The sequence below is a fragment of the Zerene cesonia genome, chromosome 28 (genome assembly GCF_012273895.1).
Source record: "Zerene cesonia ecotype Mississippi chromosome 28, Zerene_cesonia_1.1, whole genome shotgun sequence".
Taxonomy (NCBI): Eukaryota; Metazoa; Arthropoda; class Insecta; order Lepidoptera; family Pieridae; genus Zerene; species Zerene cesonia.
In genome coordinates, this window is record NC_052129.1 from 2,597,398 (window position 1) to 2,612,075 (window position 14,678).

A 14,678-nucleotide genomic window follows, 5' to 3' on the forward strand; every position below is an offset into this window, starting at 1 on the left:
AAAATTTCTCACGTAATTTATGGACGCCCCCTTACGAGAGTAAAACACAGAAAATATAATATAAATATGTGATAAAGCTCATGAATAAAATATGTCTAAAATTTACTAGATATGAACAGCAATCTTATAAGTATTTTTAGCGAAAAATTAAATCGACTTCAAATCTTAAGATCTAGGCTGGCACACAGGCAGGCACCAGCTTTCAAATTAAACAATTCCACAAATCAAAGCTATGAGGTAACAAACAAAAAGATACAGACGAATTAATAACCTCTTCTTTTTTTGAAGTCGGCTGAAAACGCAGTTTTAGTATACAGTTAAAATCACTAGAGGACTTGTTTTTTTCTACAATTCTAATGGTAAAGTCACAAGCAAACTCATGTTAAATCCAAATAAAAACATCCAAACAAAATGAATTTAGGAATTTAGCTATCGAATTGATTCCTCTTAAAAACGTTTGCACATTACAAATAGAATAATCTAATAATTGTGTACAATTAGCGATTACAACGAATTCAATCCTAATTCAATATAATTCTAATTGACACCAAAATGAAATGCCTCGTTCAAATATTGTATCGATGGTAATCAAATGATTAATTTGAAATATATCGCGATACTAATGTAGAACGTAGTTATTGTTTTTTTTTTATTTTTCAATGAAGTATTTTACGTTTATGGAGTGTTTATTGTTTAAACCTATGTTCAGTTTTATGCATTATTTATTTATTTATTCTTTATTGCACACTTTCACACTTTCAAAATATAAAAAAGAAATAAAATTTAACAAAAACTAGTATGCAAATGGCGGCCTTATGGCTAAAAGCCATCTCTACCAGGCAACCGTTGGGTAAAGGACAATATATTTTTAGCAAAACGCACATAGGCAGGCAGTCTATTTGAAAATTAATAAAGACAAAAAAAAAATAAATAAATTAACAATAATAAAAAAGTAACAAAATATAAACTACTTATTATACTACTACTACTAGTACTACATTATTTATATTTATAGTAACTTATAAAATTTACTAAATGTAAAGTTAAACTGATTAAATAAAATGTAAAATATATAACATAGAATTCATAAATTTAATGCTTAGCGTGCAAGCATATTTAAAAAAACTCCCTCAGCTGTCTAGCCTCACTCTGTCGCCTAGGAACTTTATATTTATGCAAATATGCCTACGATAGCACTTAGGATACCTGAGTGCTGTATACCTAAATATAGCATACTAGAACAGTTTCGATCCTTGTACGTTGAGTGCGCTAGGATTTACTGATACTTTAAATTCCTACTAATATTATAAACGTAAAAATCTGTAAGTATGGATGGATGAATGGATGTATGGATAAAAGATCTCCGACGTGCCTGAATTTTGAGTGGTACCTCCTTGGTACCACTCAAAATTCTAAAATGGGGCCAAATGACAACAATATCCTATCGACAAAAGAATCATGGAAATCTGGTAAAAGCTGCCGAGTTATCCTCGTAAATGTTGGTTAAATACAAGGTAGCATAAACCACTTTACAAAAGACAAATCTATGTGGTTTTTGGTATACTTCATTTAGTGTAGATTATGTATTTTCTTTAAAAAAAAAAACTCCCACCTTTTGCGTCTTACGTGGAGTCTTTGCATAGATAGAAGTTTAATTATCGCAGTAAATATAGACCTCTTGTCTATTTTAATAAACTTTTAAAATGTCACCTTGATAGTGTATCTTTAGATCTTAGTGACGGTCATTAACACTAGAATAAGATAAAAAAGGTTTTTATCAGAGTGTGGTGTATAAACTATCTTTAATGTCAGCAGGTTTCAAACATATTTTAGTATAAAATGATTATAATATAATAAGAATAAATATTTCCTGATAATTATAACGTGTGCCACAATAATTTGATATGTATTTATAATTTTAATACTGAGTTAATAACGGTTTAATGTGTGGTCTTAATTTAGCAGTTTCATAATTAATTAGATTATGAGTCCCTGAAACATCTAAATAGGTATAGACTTCATCAAAATAGCTTATTTCTTTGCAGTAATTGAATTACCCATGTATGGATTTATGCCAATGTCTTAATTAGAATATCTTTTGATTTTTTCCTTTGATTTACTTAATAAGGCGTCTGCTGGCAATTGCTGAAGTGTTTGTTTACATAAACAATATTTTTTCATAAGTTATATCTTAAGGAAATAAACAAAGTTTATAGGCATTTTGCAAAAGCCAATTTTTTGTGAAGACTAGCGGTCTGTACATTTATAGCATATATGGCCTAACTAACGGTGAAATAATCTTTGATATCGGTGCAGGAGTTCTTGAGGTCAGCGTGTACAAACACAATTTTTTTTGCATCCTTATTTAATGAGTATACATTTCAAATAGCTGGTTGGTTAAGGTGGTAATTTTCTAAAGGTGACTGAATTTTCATAAATCGTTTCATTAGATATCATTTTATCTACAAACGAACTTACAAAATGTTTGCTTTTAGAATATTTATACATGAGTATATAATATACAACCATTCTGTAAAGCCTAGTCATAGTATTAAAGCGAGAAAAACAATGAAACCTGTTTTTAGAAATATGCCTAGAAAGCTAACCAGTAGCCAGTGCGCTAATCTGAAAATCAGCATTATTTACCGTCGCCAAGTTTACTGTTAAGTGTATTAAGCTTAAGTTGGATTTTTTGTTGCATTTATTTAAAATAAATCCTACTAATTCTACTAATCCTACTAATATTATAAATGCAAAAGTTTGTAAAGATGTGTGTGTTCGTCGCTCTTTCACGCAAAAAAAAACTGACCGATTGCAATGAAATTTGGTACGTAAACAGCTGAACAACTGGAATAACATATAGGCAACTTTTTCTCCCGATATTCCTACGGGATACGGAAATATGCGGGTGAAACCGCGGAGCGCAGCTAGTATGAAATAATGACTACTGATACAGCAATGCACAGGCAAATAGATTTATTTTAAAATTCTTGTTTTTGTGTATGCGTATGCGGTTTTTTAAAATATTACGATAATACTCGCTTGTATATTTATTGTAATAATGTGAGTACACTAAGATGACTCTCAAATCATCTATCAGCTTTGCCAAATAAAGAAACAATACCATCGAAAAAAATCGTTTCGATGTATCTCTATTATCTATTGAGATAAAATCAATAAGAAAAATATCAAACAGCAAATCAACGGAAATATAAACAGATAGTGGAAAAAAGTGTGAGATCCCACGAACAAACATCCGAAACAAATACCAGAAAATGTGACGTCGAGCGAAAATTATATGAACTATATCCGGTTCGGAACTGAATGAGGCCTCTTGTGAATTCATGAACGCCTGGTACTTTGAATCGTGTTTTTTAACCGACTTCAAGGTAAAAGAGGTTGGTTTTCAATTGGTTATCAAATGTAGGCTTTTTTGTGATTGGTTACCTCATTTACATTTAACTGAGTGAAGTGATTTTTAAAATGCTTTTTATTTGACCCTTATGCATCCAACGTGGTCCCATGTATATTATATTCAGAGAAAACTAAAATTTTGATCCTTTATCGGTAGAAGTAGGTACATGGATTGAATAAAAATTTTTGCACTAATAAAACTGGCAAATATTGATACAATATCCATATACAAAAAAATGAATCACTATTTCCCTTGGTCACGCCATTACGCGAAAACGGCTGGACCGATTTCAAAAATTCTTTCACTATTATAAAGGTTTAACTTCACTGAGTGATATAGGCTATATATGTACCACAGGCAAAGCCAAGGCAAACAACTAGTTATATATTATATATCAAGATAAAACTTAAAACATACCGAAAATGAAATGTTGTAAAAATGGTTCCAATAAACTGAACAAATCACATGGATAGCCAGCTGGTTGAACAGATACTCACCACTCACCCCGCACAAACGCCAGCACCAACATCAAATTAAATTTTCGAGATATTAAATTCCCAAACTCGAGGTATTTCTCGTCCAAACAGACTGGTCAAGGATTCCCCAATTCCAAGAACCGGCGGTAGGTCCGGCCTAAGCAAACAGAGCCGCGGGAATACATGTGTACATAGGTTTTAGTGGTCCGTGCTACTGCATTCTTATTTCCGATATCAAATATTGTATGAACGTTTTGAGTAATGATACTTGTCCAATAAGTTATAGTACAGTAAGAGATTGATACTCGTAGACCTTGTTTCATAATATATAGCGTTTTGAATTGTTTCAATAAAATAATTAAACTTTGATAATATGTAGTCGGTACGGATTACAGCAGGTATGTGTCACTAGCTTTTCCGCACCGCTTCGCTTACGTTATGCATGTTATCTTAATATACATTACGTGTCCAATTGTTTGGCCGCGATGGACTCATAAACTACTCAACCGATTCTAATCAAATTTGCACAACATATCTAGTTTTATTCAACTTAGAAGATTCTATTATTTCAATCGTGATAGTAAATTCCCCGGGCGTAGCCAAGACGTGCAGCTAGTTGAACATATAAATCTTCCTCTTGATTCACTCTATCTATTAAAAAAACGCCATCAAAAGCCGTTGTGTAGTTTCAAAGATCTAAGCATACATTCATACATTTAAAGACATGCGGGAAGCGATTTTGCTTTATACTATGTATTTATATGATTTAATATTCTCTCGAAAACCGTCACATCTGCCAACACTTAAAAATTAATGATATTGGTGTATAAGATCTCTTTTGTATAAAAAATATTTTGTGAGTGCATTCTAGAAACCTCTATATCAATACATATATATTCAGTTGATCCATTATTCTGCCCATACCATAACAAACAATAAATTTGATTAAAAACGTAATAGCCATGAAATTATCCACTTCATAGCAGCTTAGAAAAATTGAACACTTGCCAGAGTTGTCACCTAGAAAATGCACAAAAATACAGCTCCATTTAGTTCGTAGAGCGAGACAAAAACTGCATATATATACATATTAAATACACACTAGGTACAGTCGTGCAATTACACAAGCAAATGACTGTGCGGGTATAATTTTCTCCGCGACTGTACAACCCCTTCTAACAGCTACTACATTTTTAATATACCTCGTATTATGTTGAGCAATTTTAGTGTGGCTATTTAAAATAATAGTTCATTTTTATTAATACGGGGCTTGTGTTGAAAGAGTGTAATGAATATTTTTTTCGTGTTAATAACCGTGTAATTTTCATCTCGGCACTTGTTTTGAACCAGAAGAGGCCGAGATTTATCTACTGTTAGAGTTAGTTAAGCCGGAGGCCCGTTTCCTTTTCCTCACCCGTCCTAGTTCATTCCTTCTTTCCAGTCGTTAATCCTTTCCTTTTCCCTTACCCCATAAAAGCGGGCAGCGCATTCACAGAGGTACTACCTTTGCGAATGATTATGGGCGGTGGTGATCGCTTACCATCAGGCGAACCACCAGCTCAGCTGCCCGCTATGACATAAAAAAAAGCCTTCCGTAACAAATGACGGCAGCCTTCTAATATGACGGCAATATGAAACGGTTTGTTATGTGGTAGTCGAGCACGCTTCGGCAGGAATTGGGCCGCACCGGGGAAGTACCTTTTCCTCTCGGAAATCCTTCCATTAAACCCCATTCCAATTTGAAGTCGGCAATCCATTTGTAGAGGCGTTAGGTATGCGACTTCACGCCTCTCAAACTGTTCATGGGCGGTGGTAGCGCTCACCATCAGGCGATCCACCAGTTCCATTGCCGACTATGACATAAAAAAACAGTTTAACAATATAGCACCTAGAAGTTAAAAACTTCTTAACGGATTTAAAACACGATTTATTCATTATATTATTAACCCGACGTTTCGAACAGTTTACAGCGAGCGTGGTCACGGGGAGACTTCACGGAGAGTAGAGATAATATCAAATAAATCGAAATAATATAATGAATAAATCGCGTTAAATATCCGTTAAAGTTTTTAATTTCTAAATGTATAATACAAGCGTAAAATCAAACACAAGAAAATACAATATAGCACCTATTGTACGTGTAGGAAAATTTTGTATACACACACAAATTTACCGGGTTATAAAAACAGATAGTGAAAATCGTCCATTATGAATAACATTGAATTATAATCGTTATAAATCTGCATTCCAAATGGATAAATCTTCTCAAAATATATTAAACAAATCACACTTATAGTTTTCCTTGTTTTCTAAGGCATTTTATAATAAAATTCCTTTGTTTCAGGTAAATTTGAACCACACCCAGCCGCCGGTTTCAACATGGGTTACCTCATGGCGCCTTACCCCTACCCCAACGGTGGAGCCCACCCGCTGCCCGTCTCTATGGTAAGTGCTAAATATATTTAATGTTAGACTATAAGTCAGCAATATACGTTCAAAATTTAAAGACTTCGACTTTTTAAAGGAATAAATTGCGATCAGAATCCATTAATACAGCTTAAATTCATATTAAAATATTAAAACTTTTGGTATAATTAAAATGTTATTAATCTGTAATTAATTGTATCAAACATGTACATATCATAAAGAAACACTCCGATAGATCCCCGCATTTGATACAAGAAACAATCCTGCAATATCAAACCCCTCCACAGTACCAACTGCGCAGTGCGAAACGCGAACATATCGAGATTTATCAAAGCGGAGACTTATCAGCTGTATTGACAACCACGTGATATTGTTGTCAACATGTCCATTATTACGATTACACTAAAACACGGCATTAAATCATGTAAGCTGTGAATTTAACCGTTTATATATCTAATCTGGTGATAGACTATCTGGCAGAATATCTTGTCTAAAGGCGAGCGCATATTGGAGATTAATATTTGATTTTCGTTTATCTGTATTAGAATCGTGATCGATGGTACTGGATTATAGATATGGGAATAATGTTAGAGGTATAATTGATTGGTTTTAAAATAACTAATTTTTGTTATTATGTCATCGTGTACGTGCGTGTTTTTTAAATATATTTACGTAAAAGTCTCTTAATTAAGTGCATATTATGTGTACACGCCTTTATTTGTGCATTTAAAAAGGCGCGTAATATTTTTCATATCTCTGTTGATTGTACTTGCAGGTGTATATAGACGATTCTAGTACTAACTTTCCTCAAATACTTTTAAATATAAAAACCAAGTTAGTTAACTTGGAACATAAACATAAACACTAATAAATGAAAAAATATTTTATTAGATTATTTCTTCGTAATAACCGCAGCACGTGCTGGCTTCGAACCCGCGACCCACCGGAAGCGGTAATACAAACAGTTTTTATTTCTGTCTTCATCCTGATTCCTGAGTAAACTGATGCGTATGTTACAAGAAACCATAACTGCCTACCTATATTTATCTTTATCAAATAATTGTTTCAAAAGTTTCGTATATATCGTTTGAAAATAATTCCATCTTAATCCAACAGAAAATTTCAAATTTCGAACAGATCCCACGTCGAAATTCAAAATTGGAAACAAAATAGAATGTGTCAAATCGAACGCGCCGCATCAATACCGTTCGATACCTAAGCCTAGTACGCATGCACGCGGCGCGCCATTCAAATCCTTTTACGTAAGAAAAGAAAAAAGATAACGCGAAAATATGAAACTTGTAACGCAACAGGTGGACATACGGTCGTCTCATTCTTTTCTATGAAAGTTAAGCTGCGTCTCTTTTGTGCGGAAGCCACCCCCATGTCGCCGCCCCGCTCTGGGCGGGAAATTTAAATCAAGGAGGGGATGGAAATTTTCTTTTTGCCATCGGGGTGTTTAGAGCTTTTGTCTGGATGAATGCGGCTACCAATTTCGGGGTCGCTTGCTTTCGCTTCGTCTGCGGATTACATCTAGTTTTATTCGGTATAGAAAAAATTGACCGCGTTCCCCGACTTTTGTATTAACTTGCCTGAAATTATGAAAGCTTTTTTGATATAACTTTTGTGTACACAATGAATATGTTTTCAATGTATTGTGCTCTCCTATTTACAGATTGCGAGTGTTGGCTGGATTTGTAATGATGAATTTTGACAATGTGTCACGTCGTTTCTGAAACGTTAGTTGACATTTTTCTCATAGAAATGTTTTGACCTAAATTTTCGTAAATTCTTTAATGTTGCTTCTTTAAATTCGTTTGAATGTATTTCGTTCATACGATAAAAGTACGCTTGAAAAGAGTATTCCTTACATAAATCTTTGAAATGTATTTATTCCCCTAAGAAGAAATTATGAGGTAATGCGGCTAAGACGCTTTTGAAAATAAATTATTTAATGAACTTATCGCTCGATAACGTCGAGGCCAGAGGCCCTGTGTACAGTCAGAGCAAAAAGTCATATTTTGTGTTTTGTGGGTTCTAATGCTTATGGAATAAACTATCATCAAAAAGGAAAACATAGGGGCATACAAGGAGTTGATTAATTTTATTCGTAAAAAAAGCAAAAGACCAAATTTTTTTTTTATTTAATCAACACGTTCTTATATTTTTTTCCGAATTTTAAGACGTATTTTTCAATTTTTTTATCACGTATGTATTCAAGCACAGCATACCAGCTCAATAATCTATACCAACGTTGAGAACCTACGTGCAATATGGACACCAGATATGTACCTACTAGAAAATATGAGGGAGCCATTATCGTGTCTTATCGCTTTAGTTTTATATAATGGGCGGATATCTGATGGGAATCAATCGACGAGACACGCCTTCCCTTGTATTGTGTCAGCGATATTACGTGATACTTCATTTTTATTGGAAAAATAGTAAAGCACGGTTGCCCGGAAGAGATTGCTTATGAGAAATAAGGCCTCGTTTTACTACATATATGCCTAAATGCTATTTGTACGTTAGATAATTTCTTTCAGTTTTCTTGTACCTATATGTTTAATGAAAATTAAATAGAATAAAGCTAGATATTCTGCCATAAGTATCTACAGTAAACTTAATACTATGTAACTTTCTGCTACAGCATAAATCGAGGCTCATTTGCTACGGCTGAATCAATTTGATTGAAATTTGGTATGAAAAAGAGATTATGGGTAGAATTACGTAAGGATTTTTATCCCGATACTGTGTGAGCGAAGTCGCGAACTGAAACTAGTGTTGTGTAGAGTGTAGTAAGAACCGTTAATGATATTTCAAAAAAGGTTTTGGGATAGCTTTTATTGACATTGAAGGATCTGAAACAAAATTTATTTTATTACACAAGACAATACAAAAAAACATAATAAATTCACCAATAAATTGTCTAAAAATATTCCAAATCTAACATTGTTTTAATATAGGGGACTTACACTTTCTAATTCTTTTACAGTTTCATCTATGTCTTTTTTTGTAAATGTTTGTGTGCAATAAAGTATAAAATAAATAAATAAATACAGTTGAACATGTCAGTGATCCCTATCCTACTAATATTATAAATATGAAAGTTTATGAGTATGTGTATATATATGTTTGTTACTCTTTCACGAAAAAGCTACTGGACCGATTGCAATGAAATTTGGTACGTACATAGCTGGACAACTGGAATAACACATAGGCAAATTTTTATTCCGATATTCCTTCGAGATATAGACTTCCGCGGGTGAATCCGTGAGGCGCGCTAGTAGGCTATAAATGTACCACGGGCGAAGCCGCGACGGACCACTAGTCTTCAATATATCTAAAAGGAAAACCTAAGCAAATGCAAAATGCAAATTTAAATCCATTAATATTTGAATGATGAATTAAAAGCTCCCCCAAGAATGAGATGAAAATGATCAGTCTATGGGGTCCCCTTTAATTTATATGAAACAGTAAACATCGCTCCCTGCGCGTGTTTGCTCGGTCGCGGGTTGGTTCCCGGCGAAGTCACTTATATATCGCATGAAATATGAGTTAGTCGAAATGTGTGACGTGTCTAAGACTTTTATGCTATGGGAAAATTAATAATGAAGGTAGTAACTGATGATAAAAAACTAACGTATTTTATCTGCTTAGTTGGGTTGTTTATACAAAGCTAGACTTAAGATCACGGTTTTGCGCGCGTTGTCAAAGGAAAATGTAAAAAATATGAAACTTAAAAGAGCTTAAATAGCTTCTATCCTTGGACCTTAACCAAAAAGTCGGGGCTTCAAGCAATAAACTGATTTATCAATTTATCTGCACATTAGCACTTCACCACTGCTCGTGTAAAACTTCGACGATATCATATGGCTACCCGCACTTGGCCAGCGTGATGGATTATGGCTTTAGAAATCCGTTGTTGTGGTAACAAATATAGGCTGATGATGATGATGATGATGCTGATGAGACTTAAAGTCATCATATTACATCAAAATCAAACTGAATTTATTTATTCAATTTGACTTCTTAAAAAAGCACTTTTGAATCGTCATAACACATTTAGTATCGATTCGGAATGCAGTTTCTAAAGAGAAGAGCTGGCAAGAAACTTTACTTGCTCTTTTCCAATTATGTCGTCATTATCACCACCATCATCATCATCATCATCATCGCCATCATCATCATATTACCTAACTTAAATTAATTTGTCAACTCATTTCACGTGTTTTAGCACACATTATTTATTCTATTGTTTTACCAACTTATATATAAGTAAGTGATTAATAAGGGACATAAAGTTGTTTAAAAGCCACAGAAGTATGTCCAACCATAAGAGTACTCAAATGCTTATCAAAACACTCCATAGTAATTTTCCATTTAACAATAGTTCGATAGCAATAATTAATAATTATTATCAAAACCCTTATAATAGAACCTTATCAACTTCTTCAGATAATTTTAGCTTCGAACACGGTTATATTAAACTTGCTAAGAGCCAGTATCGGCGCCTAGATTCAAAAAAACGCTTTTAAATCGCCCGTTTGTAATACAAACATACATTTTGTATTGGTAATTATTTGATATTCTCCGAAACTATTATTTTGAGTTTGAATTTAGGAGACGTAGTTTAAATTAAAAAACGGTATACATTTACAATTCGAGCAAGGAATCTAGATTATATTTAATTAACAAACGGAAAAAGATAATAAGTAAAATATCAAAAAATATAACTTTGTTGTATTAAATTGCAGTCACCGTACTTTTTCTAACGCGGCGTTTTAAACGCCCGTTTGTTATTTATATTGAAACACTTCACGGTTTTATCAATATGGGTGCTTAGTGCGAAAATTGTGATACATGTAAATTTATATCTATACCTACAACAAAATCAAAGTTAATTACACCATTTACATTGAGCTCAAGAACGGTTTAACCCATTTTCGCAATTACATATTTATTTCAAAGTTTTATTATATATGTCCACCTGGATCAGTATTAATGTGAAAACATTGAAAATTAAGTATCCATTATAGAAATAGAAGATAATGACTTAATTATAATTATAATGGAAGCATAACACTGATTAATTTCAATGTAATGAAAGACGCTGGCAATTCTTGTATATAAACGTCGCGTTCAAACGCCCGTCTGCAACATACACGGCCGTACGTGTTGTATGTGGTCGTGTGTGATACAATCAGTGTATCGGACACATCTTGGCATGACTGGGACCCTGGTGTGCGTGGCTCACGTACACTTTTGCATAATCTCGCAGCAATAATGTAGCTTTAACGCTGCGTTCCTGACGCGTTTCTAGACTACTAGCTATGTCTGACGACCTGGTAAATAGGTGCATTTGATAAATATAGTAAAGAAGAAGTTTAGAAAAAAATTATAAGTATCTAAATAATAAATGGTCGTGTCATTGGAGTAGTAATAGCGTTTGGTAGATGTCTGTGTAGTAAAACTTTTGGTGAATCAAACGATTTGACATACATTATGTGTTTTTGTTGATGAATTTACTTAATAGTACGTTGGTCGCTTTCGTATCATTTAACGATTACAATAAAATTCGAAAAATCTCAAAATATTGTTTTGAATAATACTTTCATTATCAAATAATCAATATAATTTTATATCCCCAATTTTCACTGTGTTCTGAATGTACTTATAAGAAAACGCGGCGTTTTGAACGCCCGTTTGCAATATAAACTAGTACGTGTCATTCGTAGTCGTGTGCGATATAATCAGTGTATCAAGCATCATCTTGGCATGACTCCTAGGGATCCTCCAACGTGGATTACATACTCCCAGATGCTATGGTGGATGGTAAATAACCGGTTTGTAAACATGCCGAAATGGATACCGGTATTGATAACGGTATTTCTGGGTATTGTTATAGTTAGAATTTGTAAATCAATTTATTTGTATATTGCTGGAATACAATTTTTTGTGTACTATATATCATTAGTTTAACTTTTAGTTGAATAATATAAACACATGAAAACCTTTTCCAACATAATTAATAACAATGTCTCACAAAATCATTGTTCTTACTTCGCCCTTTACAGCAGTAATGAGATTACATAACTCTCTGTATCACTGATATAATGTTGTACTTTTGAAACTCTTTAAAAATTGGTCAAGTTCGAGTCAGACTTACGTATGGCTTTTATTAGCCTATTTGTACGGAACACGAATGATGAGTAGGCAATTGCAATTAAAAATTGTTTCATCCAATTTATGACAATTTCTAAATATGCCAATTTCTGCGTTACCTCGATTTCTTATTGTTTGTTCTTATAACAACATAATAAAAAAATATCTAGAATGCCATAGAGAAATACATCATCCCTGAAAATTTCAACTGTTTAACTAACACGGTTCAAGAGATACGGCCTGGTGACAGACGGACAGACCGACAGACTCGATTGTGTAATCAAAGCGTACGGAACCCTAAAATTATCTAAACTAATTTCTAAAGTAAAATCAAGCCGTTCCACAGAACAAACTTTACATCAACATTTTATGTACAGCTGGTTCCAAGACAGCTCAAACTATGTTACCTTAATTCCAAGTCAAGAGGCCACCTCAGTCAGATCTACAAGCCAGCCATACCAATTATACATATCACCACGACGCATCAGAGCCACGTAGCGACCTCCTCTGTTATCTAGGAGACGGGTTTGACGACCTCTTATCGCTAAAGAATTAGAAAAATAACTGGTCTATTGTGACCCTAGGAGCAAGCAGTATGGACCTAATTTGGACTCTGTTTTGGCTGTTGAGCCGGATAATAAACCGACACCTGTCGTACTAGTGATAAAGACGCGGAAGTTTTAAGTATGGATGAATGCATATTTGTAACTCTTTAACGCGAATAAAGCTTATCGTATTTGTGTGAAATTTGGTTGAGATATATTATAAGTCTGGATTAGCAAATAAGTTACTTTTTAGCCAAGTACATGGCGTGACGCCGCGGGCTACAGCTAGTTTACATACATACTTACTACCTTTCCGTCCGTCGCCTATGTCAGTCAGTACCTATGTCACTGACACAATTTTTATGATTACTGCAATATAAAATCCTTTTCATGCTTCGAGCTACATGGCATTGGGCTGTGTGTACATGCATACATACGCTTGAAAAACATTACTCTTTCTCTGTTGAAGTCGAGTGAAATCTAGGCATAAAAGTACCCTGCAAAATTTATGCAATACAATATTGTTGTGATACTTATATACGCATATATACGAGTATATATTCTTAGTACTTACTCCTTCATGGAACTATAAATATTAATTCTGTTCTTATATTTAAATTATATTTAAACACGGCCATCATCACATTCAATCACGTAACCCAAAGCCATACATTACTTATTTTCCACGTATCAAATAACTATTTATAAAACATGAAATGTTTATTGGTACATCCGACATTGTAAACAAAACCGAATCTTAACTTATTTACACTTCGATAAACAATCATACATCAATACGTAGCTACGGAAAAGTCTGTTCAATTAAAAATTCCGAGTCCTCACAATAGCATTAGTTATTTCGACCAGAAACATTCATCGATCCATTGGTAACCCTCGTTTCCGAGTAAAAAGAACATCCAATTTCCAGTCTCCAATTCGTCTCCGATACCGGGGCATAATTCCGTCCGGGAAAATCATTACATACGCCCCGGTAATTCGGATTTCGTCGAACCCCACCCTTACGCTGCATCTCATTTTAAATATCTAACGACTAAGCCGCGTTTTCCTCGCAATACTCCCCCCGTCCACCGCACGAATTCGACCTTTAATACACCGGAATAGAATTCAATTCTGATATATTGCGTTTTAAAGGTGATATGGCAATAGTATCTTTACAACGTGGCAGCAAAGTTAGATTTTCTTTGAGTTTTCTTCGCACGCGCCCGACCCGTTCTAGACTGTAACAACGGCGGGGGGTTACGGGTGGTTTGAATAATAGAGGGGAGGTATCCACTCTTATTTTTTCGTGAATTTTTTATTTAAGAAAGGGATAAGATTTTAATGTGAGCGCTCGGTGCTTTTATTACTTGTGATAGCGGGATTCGTCCATTGTCGAGTCATGATGCGTATGAGGTTTCCGCTTAAAGTATTTTGTATGGAAGATATATTCCGAGGACAGTGGAGTTATGTCCGTAATGACGTTTTAGGAGATTTCTTTTTATTCTCGCGTCGTTCGGGAGGGAGCGTAATCAGGGATTTTTCCGGTTTATGTGTAAATACGCGCAGTTTTCTTTTTCAAACGGAATATGAGTTCTGTCAGCCTTTTGAAGATGCTTTTAATGAATTACTGCTCGGCAAGAATGGCAAACG

General features: G+C 34.1%; 1 protein-coding gene across 4 annotated transcripts in view; it reads left to right on the forward strand.

Moving 5' to 3' along the window:
• Window positions 1-14,678, forward strand: part of LOC119837715 (protein pangolin, isoforms A/H/I/S) — a 124,706-nt gene that overhangs the window by 52,609 nt on the left and 57,419 nt on the right. For all 4 annotated transcript variants that reach the window (XM_038363451.1, XM_038363449.1, XM_038363450.1 and 1 more), the window contains exon 4: window positions 6,236-6,336. In XM_038363451.1, coding sequence (XP_038219379.1) covers window positions 6,236-6,336 — 101 coding nt within the window. The remainder of the gene's footprint in view (window positions 1-6,235; window positions 6,337-14,678) is intronic.